At 30.8% G+C, this 9782-nt stretch overlaps 1 protein-coding gene across 1 annotated transcript; it reads right to left on the minus strand.

The window, feature by feature from the left end:
- Positions 1-123: 123 nt before the first annotated feature.
- Positions 124-5424, minus strand: LOC136087042 (uncharacterized). Its single transcript, XM_065809548.1, has 3 exons — positions 5305-5424; positions 421-1078; positions 124-320 (listed from the first exon to the last, which is right to left on the minus strand). Exons 1-3 carry the CDS (start codon positions 5422-5424, stop codon positions 124-126), a joined length of 975 nt encoding a protein of 324 aa, XP_065665620.1.
- Between the last annotated feature and the right edge of the window lie 4358 nt (positions 5425-9782).

A 9782-nucleotide genomic window follows, 5' to 3' on the forward strand; every position in this document is an offset into this window, starting at 1 on the left:
GCCTACAAAAGAAATGAAAAAAAAAGAAATTTTAAAGTGTTTTTCATTTCATTAATAAAACAATCATCCAGATGCAGCATAAAATTCATAATTGATAAAAATGTTTATAATCAAACAGTATAATTAGATGACATTAACTTTTCGACTTTTGGTATTTGCAAAATCAACTATAACATCTTCAAATGTCATCTCCAGCATTACTTCATTTTCATCTGATAGCAGTGCCAGGGAGGATAGTCGGGCTTGTCCCATAGTTGAACGCAGATAGTTTTTTATCAGTTTTAAATTTGAAAAAGTACGTTCACCTTCTGAATTCGTGCCTAATATAGAGAGATAAATCCTGAAAGCGATATTAACATTTGGAAAACTTGCAACTAGTTTATTGTCTATTTGCAGCTTAATTTTCAGACACCGATTTACCATCACTAAACATTTGAGAAAACAGCAAAAATTCATCGGTAAATTCATCTTCGAGGTCTGATGGATACAACTGAATTAGTGCCTTGGTTTTAGCCACTACTTCCTCACTCGACAAAGATTTGTTATCAAGAAGAAAGTTAAACCTTTCGTACAATACTTTATAAGCTGCTCTGCGTTTTTCCATCTCATTATTAAGTCTGTCTATGATAACGTAATACTGTTGAATACGGAATCTCTCACTGGCACTAACAGTTAAACTGGGATTACTTGTATCCATAACTTCGTCATCAAATCGCTTCCGTATTCGCTTGCGTTGTGTAGCTTCTTTGTAATCTTGTAATTTTGTGAGATCTTTTGCCTGGCCTTCGAATGTTTCAAACTTACTGCGTGTATCATGAAAATACTGTATGAGACCATCGTACAGTTTAACGATGGTGCACAGCTCAATACCCGGCTCCTGTAAGGCTTTATTGACAATATTCATCTTTTGAAGTAAATCTTTCCAAATCACACACATTAACGCAGTTTCAAAGTAGTCTAAATATTTAACAAGTGATTTCGCTTCATGAACAGCTGCTGGTGGTTGATCTTTGCTGTTAGTGACTTCACATAATGCTTGACGAATTTGTAAGTAATTTGCATAGAAAGCTCTTGTATACTATTGATAATGTAAATTAATGATAAATTTAAACAAACATTTAAAAGAAATAACAAACCATATATTGAACCATAAAACATTACATTTAACAAAACTTATTAATAATTTACAAAAACGTAATCATAACAAATAAAATACCTACCAAATAAAATCGTACTTTTTAAAATAATACGTGGAATTCTGAGAATTTCATTTTTAAATAAATGTTAACTATTGATAAATTTAAGCAAACGTTTAAAACAAATAACAAACCATAGATTGCTGAATTTTTAATGGCTTTTCATGATCATAACTAAAGTAATGATAGTGAGAGAAATACAATTAATGAAATGGTTACAATTTAATTTCTTTAAGGCATAACATGTGTACAGATACAGAATAATCAAACAAACAGCGACTGTAGGCCCATTAACGACTACGTACAAAAATTAAAAAATAATGTAAATTGAATAACGTGTACATGACATTTAAATTGAAAGAACGGCCTACAGCTACATTTTTATGCAAAGTGCCTAGAGCCTACGACGCTCCAAAAACGGCCCTGCTGGTGGATACATAGTTACAGTTCAAGTTGGTGTATCAGATAATTAAACTCATCGCAGAACTATAGTATCTCTTGAAACTATTATGGAGTAACAAGTTGTAATTAAAATAAGCGATAATGGAACCAAATTATTTTGCTCCAAGCTCAGAGACGTGGGATAAAGCAGTTTTGAGAACTATATATTTGGAAGATTAAAAGAACTACAAAAAAATTTGGAGACCAATTATGATGTTCTACAAAGGAATCAGGAGGTTGTTTGATTGAGAGAGATGTTGTTATAGTAAAAGACACATCTGATTTTTTTTGTATGATAGTAACAGAGGACTTGATCTTTATAAGACTTTAGTGCGAGTGTCAATGGATTCTTGAGGTGGGTTTATAAAGATGTATGTTAATGCCATTCATATTGATGAAGAAGAGACCACACCCACTTTCATAAATCAATATCTGGGTTCCAGTGTTATAAAAGTTTAATTTTTGGCAATTGTTGCAAATATACCAGAAAGCTACAACAATGTTAGAAAGACTATTGAACTATTAAATCTTGACATTCTTTCTTTGCTGGTTATTTTAAATAAAACATGATTTTTTTTATTGTATAGATTTTATAGTAAATTTTAACAAAGCAAAAAATTGACAAAAATAACATAATTATAATAAAAAAAATTTTTTCAATAAATTTTTAATTAACTCCTTTAGTTACTTGGTTAGTTGGTCTAAAAAATTACTTTTAGCATTTGATTTGAAGCTAGCTATGGTTGTTTTGGGATTTAACTCTCATAGTGGAAAATATGCGTGAATGTACGGTTAAGGTGAAATGGAAGTAAATGCTGGAAAGCCAAGAACATTTAGAAGCCTTGGTAATAATATATATTTCATAATTTATCTAAAATGAGAGAGATATATATTTAGATATTAACATCTTTAATAATTACAAATCAGCAGTACTTTGATTTTGAGAAAAATGGCGCAAACATAAAAGAAATGAAATACCATAATAATGTTATTCACAAAAGGTATACGTCAAATAATAACAATCAACATTATTTTATCAACCAATTAAAATTACTTTATCAATCAGCCAACATTATTTAATGCTTTAATATTTTTAGGCTTATTTATCTTGATGTTGATCCAGATGTTGAAATTTAACATCAAATCCCACTACACTTCATCTTTTAATGGGTGGTGTAAATGTATTAGGAGATTTACTTCTAGAGATTTGGCAAAATTTTGGACCTTGGTGTTCCAAAAATTCTATTTTAAGACATGGTTATCAAGGTGCCAGTTCAAGATTATGAGAATCATGACCTAAAAAATATTTTAAGCAAGAAAAGTTACAAGTATTACCAAATAATTTTGATTTGTGTTTGTGTTACGGTTGTACCAGAAAATCTTTTATAATAGACTCTCACTAACATTTAAAGAACTTAATTAAGGTTATGTTATTTACATATGTAATAAAATTACAAAAAAAAAAATTTCTTTCTAGCACACATCCACTCCACCCCTTTAAGGGGTCTTGGTGCATATAAAAAGCAATTTTCCAGACACTTCTAGATAGATGTGAATTTAAAATTATTATTTTTACAAATATTTGGTTGGTATCTTCATAGAGAACAAAAAAATTCAGAGTGGGCGGATACAAAACCTGGCAGTAGTAAACCCAGAATGCAACGAGAAGTGGCTACGAACTCCTCTCCAACTCCTTTTTAAAGCTCAATTAGTTGCACTAGTAAAAAACAAAAAAATTAAAAGAACAAAATATAAAAAACGTTGTTAAAGCTAGAATGGAACAGATTAAATAAAGAGGCCTAAATTTTAAAAAATAACTCAAAATTCAAATTTAATAAAAGATTAAAACGGTTAGAAAAATATATGCAAATCTGGCAAAAACTGGTATCATTTAATTTGTTAAACTAGAATTTGGTTTTAATATATTTCTTTATTTATATTGCTTTTATTACATTTTTATGTTCGAATTTTTTTAACGAGCTTCATTATTTTGTTTGACATAATTCGTTAATTTTTTTTTTTTTATTTTGATTTTTATTTTGAATTGATTAGTAATAACTTAGTCTTTTTTTGCCACATGACCTTATATTTTAAACAATTACATTTTTATTTTTCTAACATGACTTATAAACTGATAATTATGGTATTATGGTGATTGAGGCAGAGTATACTATCATAAAGTTAAAGTCGCCAAAATTTTACGATTTGGGTAAACGAACTATGAGGTTTTCCGAGAATATTTTTTATGAGAATATTTTCAATTTTTATAATTTTTCAATGTATAGACAATGTTTAATGATGTTGTATCACTACTTGATGCAACTTTATTTACTTGGACAGTTCTCTTAAGTTAACCATTAAAAACTAAATCTGTTAAGACGTCTGGAAAAAGCATAAGCATCAAAAGCGCTGTTTCCATAGAGATGCTTTTATAGAGATAAGCACATAAAAACTTTTTTTTTTTATTATAATAAAAGTTTGAAGTAACTTATGGCAAGTATTGTTTTTTTTTTTTTTTTGTACATAAATCAAACAAAGTTTTGTTTGGTTCAGCTAGTATTGAGGGTTAATTTATTACATTTGAACAGGGCTGTCCCTAGGGTTGGTGACGCCCGGGGCAAACGTAGTTGCGGCACCCCCACTCCCAAGTAATAGTTGCGTATATAAAGCTTTTTGTGCTGCCACTCATACTTTAATACTTACACCAGTGACGGATCCGGGGGGATGGGGTATGCACCCCCCCCCCCCTCACCGGAATCTGAAAGTCATAAAATATTTTAGAAATTAAGAACTTTTTTTTTTTTAGGAGACGCAAATGTGGTACAAAATACAAAAAATATTTCAACATTACCTTCCCTCTTCCCCCACTAAATATTCCTGGATCACTGACTTACACCACCTAGCAATCTACTGTTACAATAAATATATATACATTCTATCCAGGAATTTTAACAAGTTAAGGAATTCAAATGGTTCAAACAATGTAATTCTAAATGAAAACTTAAATTACTGAAAAATAGGTTAATTTATAACGGTATTTTTTGAGTTTATTCGCCTCCTCGTTTTCAATGAAGAGTATCGCAAGCAAAATCAATCTTTTTTGCGTCATCAATTTACGTAGGTAGGTTTTAATTAACTTCAACTTGCTGAAACTACGTTCACTGCTGGCCACTGTCACTGGAATAGTCAGCAATATGCATAGTCCTATCCACAGATTAGTAAAAGATCTTTTCTGCCAATGTTTTTAATTATATGGAGTGCTTTTAATGGCTATAGTGTTTTGTTGTCCGCTTTCTGCTTCTACTCACACCATTTGTCAAAAGCAGGAGCTATTAAACTGATGTGTAGAATTTTCATAGCACAGTTCTTCCCCATTTATATCTGAAATATTTTTTAAAGTCAGGTGTTCTCGTAACATTTTATAATCCTCTTTAAGTTTGTCCTTTGGTGGTACTTTTTCCAAGTCAAATAAGAATCCTCACTTTAGCTCGTATCGGAAAACTTGTCCATTCTGTCTTTTAAAGATGATTCAATTGTGTCAATTATGTGAAAAAACCCCTCATTTTTGAAAGATTTTTTTATGCTAGGGAAGTGACCAACGCTTGATTGATGCAGAATTAATTATATAGATTCTTTGAATAATTCTAAACAGCAATATCGACTTCACCAATGATTCAGCTCCGTCAGATATAACTACGTTCAAGCTGTGGCAACCAAACGGTGTAAATGAAGCTTGTGCGTATTCTGCTAAAATTCGAGCTTGAACACTTTTTCGAATTGCAACCATATTATATCCGTTGTTATAGCCTTGAACACTACAGTTGTTCAGGTCTAGCCTGCATAACATTATTTATTCAATTAGAAGGTTAGAATGAGCTTCACCAGTCAACTCTTTACACACTGCATATACAATAAGATTTCCTGGACAACGACTATTGCTTCATTTTTTTAATGAACATAGCGCATAGTTAGACAGGTTTGACCTTTGTGACTAAGGTCTGGAGTGCAACTACAGACTTAGCTGAAAAATACTTTCCAAACTTTTACCTTTATTCATCTGGAAACATAAGTTCTTCATAATGTAAGTTTTTTAAAAAATTCTTCATAATTTCTTCATAATGTAAATTCATCATCAAGGTCACCAGGGGCGCCAAATGCATTTTTTGGTCTTTGAGATAGCTAACTTCCAGACATGGAGCAAACTCCAAACACTTATATGTTTATACTTATGTCAAATAAGGATGCTTTGCAAAAAATTGCGATGATTGGAGGTTGGGAAAAAAAGCCCTAATATTGTGTCCCCCCCTGCCCAAAACGCGAGAGCAACAAGTTGATGAAATATTTTTTGTACTATTTTCTACTAGACTTATATTCATCAATAAATTTTAAATTTAATAGTAAACTATTTTTGCGTTCAAAAATTATAACTATTTATATTACCATATAAAGTTTAAACCCCCCTCAATATGAAGGGGTTGCAAATTTTATATTGACATAATTTTTGAACGCTGAGAGATAATACTATACAACTTAAAATTTATTGATGATTATAAGTCTAATTAAAAATAGTACATAAAATATTTCATCAACTTGTTGCTCTCACTTTTGGGGCAGGGGGGGACAAAATTTTGGGACCTTTTGTTTCCAACCTCCAATCATCGCAATTTTTTGCAAAGTATAAACATATAAAAGTTTGGAGTTTGCTCCATGTCTGGAAGTTAGCTCAAAGAACAAAAAATGCTTTTGGCGCCCCTGAAGGTCACTCCTGATTACAGTTTGCAACCCTTTTTATTACAACATTTTTATTAACTTACTTGTCGGTTTTATCTATTTTATTGTCCGCGCAAAACAAACATGAGTTCAGCGTTAATAATCGAAATTATTTTAAAAAGTAATTAAAACAAACAAGGGGTTGTCCATAAAGTACGTACACTCGCAGGGGAAGAAGGGGTCTGCAAATGGTATATATGAGATGTGAGGGCACTGTGTTGATTATAAAAGAAAGGAGACACTAAATTAAAAAAAATATCATAAAATGTTAGATAAGTAGGTTAAAAGCTTGGGTACTTTTAGGGAGGTGGCGGGTACTCAAAAAAGCGTATTGCAAAAATGCGGGGGAGGGGGAGGGGGCGGACGAAAAAAAAGCGTACGTACTTTATGGACGACCCCCAATGCGAAAAAAGACTTTTCTTTAGCATAAATTAAAGAAATTGTTAAACTTTGCAAAACAAACTTTAGTTTAGTGTATATAAAAGAAATCGCTAAAAAGTATATAAAAACAACTTTTTTTAAATGGATTAAAAAAGTAAATAAATATATAATATATTTAAAGATATTTTTAAAAGGCAACATTTTTGAAATAGTCTAAAAAGTAAATTAATAACTTTTTCTTGGGACCTAAGGACTTTGTGTTCTGGCCAACCCTTATAATTTTATGAATTTACCGGTAAAGTATACACAAAATAAAACAGCATACTCAAAAGAAAAAAAAAAAAGTTGTGTTATTTTCTTGTGTAAATTTTCCTTTTCTTTTTTTCACTTTAGTTTTACAATTACAAATTATATGCAATAATACAGAATTGTAAGCATGTAAATTGTAAGCACGTTAACTATAGACATGTAAAACTTAGACATTGGCGCTCTTGTACAACTTTGTCCCCTCCCCCTCTCTAAAACCTATACTAAATGTGATTCTAAATTCTTTGTTCATTGCTTTGAAAAGTTTACAAATATTACTGCTGTAATGTAACATAAAAAGTTATGTGGAAGTTTGATATCTAAAGACTTTGCTGATAATAGAGACAGGTTTGATCGGGCAATAATCAAAAAAGTCTTTTCCCAGATTTTTAAAAGTCAATTTTCAGATTTTGAAAAACTCTTTTGTAAGACAGTTATACAAATGTTGTCCTAACAACAACTTGTAATGGAGTTTAAGTAAGAAATAACTTATGCAACTAAAGCAGGAGTGATTCGGACGACTAACAGTGAATTAATCTATTTTTTGGAATGGCAGGAAGAGTGTAGTCATTTTCAAGAGATATGTAAGGAAAAAAATCTAAATAATTCTGTTGTTCTTAGAAAAATTAATAAAAAAAAGACCACTTAATATGACTTAAAATGTTAAACATGCCTTTGTTAATGATTATTGTTAAAGATTTAAAAAAAGTCCTAACAACCTATTTTCTAAGATAAAAAACAAAATTTAGTAATCAGAATATAATGAATCTTTGCGTCAGACAACACATTTTTGCATCAATTTTTTGCAATAATAAAAAGACATTTGCTCTCCTGCGAGTTATTTTTATAGAAAAGGTAAAAGATTGATTTGAAACCAACAAGAAAAACCTTTCATCAATAACTTATTTGAGCCTTATTTATGTTTATATAAAAATAAAACTACTTTAATTCGTAATGCTCAGGCGATTTTTAAATTACCTGACTTCTTATATTTGGAATTAGTATGATTTTGTCTGCGTACTATGTCAAAAAAAGAGCTTAAGATGTTATATTTTTTTTGCTTCAGGTTTTTATGTTTAGAGAAACTTTTCTCTTTTTTATAAAATTTTTGAAACTTTTTTACTACCCCTAATAGTGAACGTAAAAAACACTATTTTAGAGCTTTTAGTGCATATTAATTAAATAAAGTTGTCAAAATGCAACATTTCCATCAATTTTTACAAAAAACTAAAAATTCTAACAAAAAAGACCTTATAATTAAGAAAAATTGCCAATAAACGATTCAAATTTGGACAATCGAGATTATTAAAAGATAAAAAAAACAAACAACTTCAGTCTAGGTTTTTTCACCACAAACATTTTATCTTATGCTGCGGCAAAATCTAGAAATTTCCATTAGGGGCCATCCATATTTTACGTACGCTAAAATTTCGAGGTTTGAACCCTCTCCTCCCTGTTGCACATCGTACATATTTATAGCCCCTCCCCCCCTCTTGCGTTAGGTATGCTAGGAGGTTTTACCCCCCCCCCCTAAATTAGCTTCATATGCTTGGTGTTCTAATCCCCTCCTCCAATACCATTTACGCATGCGAACGTGATCACTTTTTTGTTGCGCTGTTCAACCTTTATAACCTTAACAGGCCAAGAACGTGAGTGGCGTTTACCTTTGATTAAAGGCAAGTGAACGTGAACCGCCAACTCAATTTTTTACGTACATACATTTGTTGCCGCTCCCCCCCCCCCCCAATACGCAAATTACTAAACTTGGGACACCCCTCCCCCCTCGGTGCATAAGCAATTTACGAATGGCCCCTCATTTTAATTTTTTTCGTCTTTGTTATATATCAGAGACCTGATCATTAAACAGAAATATATCTCGTGGTCAGCAAAATATCATACAGATGCTGTAATATTATAAAATCACCTTAACTTCACCGAGCGGCTAATAAATTAATGCTTAATTTTTATTCTATAAGATACTCAGGCGTATTTCTTTTAGTAATGTATTTAGTAACTAATAACCACTACTTTGTTTTACTTAATTTTAACTTGCCTATTGTTAAAGAATAGAGGTCGTCTCCAAAAAATGTAAACAGATTATAATAGAAAAATCTATTATCGACATTTAACGAATTCATAAGATTGACTCAGAAACAACTCAAAGCAAATAAATTATTTTTAGTTATAAAAATCATGAAATTCATCACAGTATTAACCTGACGATTCCTAATGCACTGTTTGTCACAAAATGTCTAATAACCATGTTTTATTTTGTCGCAACTCTATAGTTTTTAAATATCAAAGAATGCTACTATATATTTAGAAATTGTAACTTTGATGAACGACATAATAAAGAACACAAGAACAAACCGCTTTTTAGACAATGCGCCCGTAAAAATACTAAACAAAAAATAACTATTGGCACACATACTAACACATTTAAGTAGCGTAACGAAAGTGAATTCAAATCCTTTTGGGAAAAAAACAACTTTACCTTCGTAAAATTGCGAGAGTTACGCAACTCGCTGGAAGTTTTTGAAAAAAAAATTTTTTTGCTACACTTTATTTTTTACTTTTCTAACTGTATCCAATTTAAACGCGATCCCCCTTTCCCCATAAATAATTTATATTTACGGTACTGTGTATATGTGCGCGCATATCTAACGATTATATTAAATAATGTAATCG

Source organism: Hydra vulgaris, chromosome 11 (genome assembly GCF_038396675.1).
Source record: "Hydra vulgaris chromosome 11, alternate assembly HydraT2T_AEP".
In the NCBI taxonomy this organism is placed as follows: Eukaryota; Metazoa; Cnidaria; class Hydrozoa; order Anthoathecata; family Hydridae; genus Hydra; species Hydra vulgaris.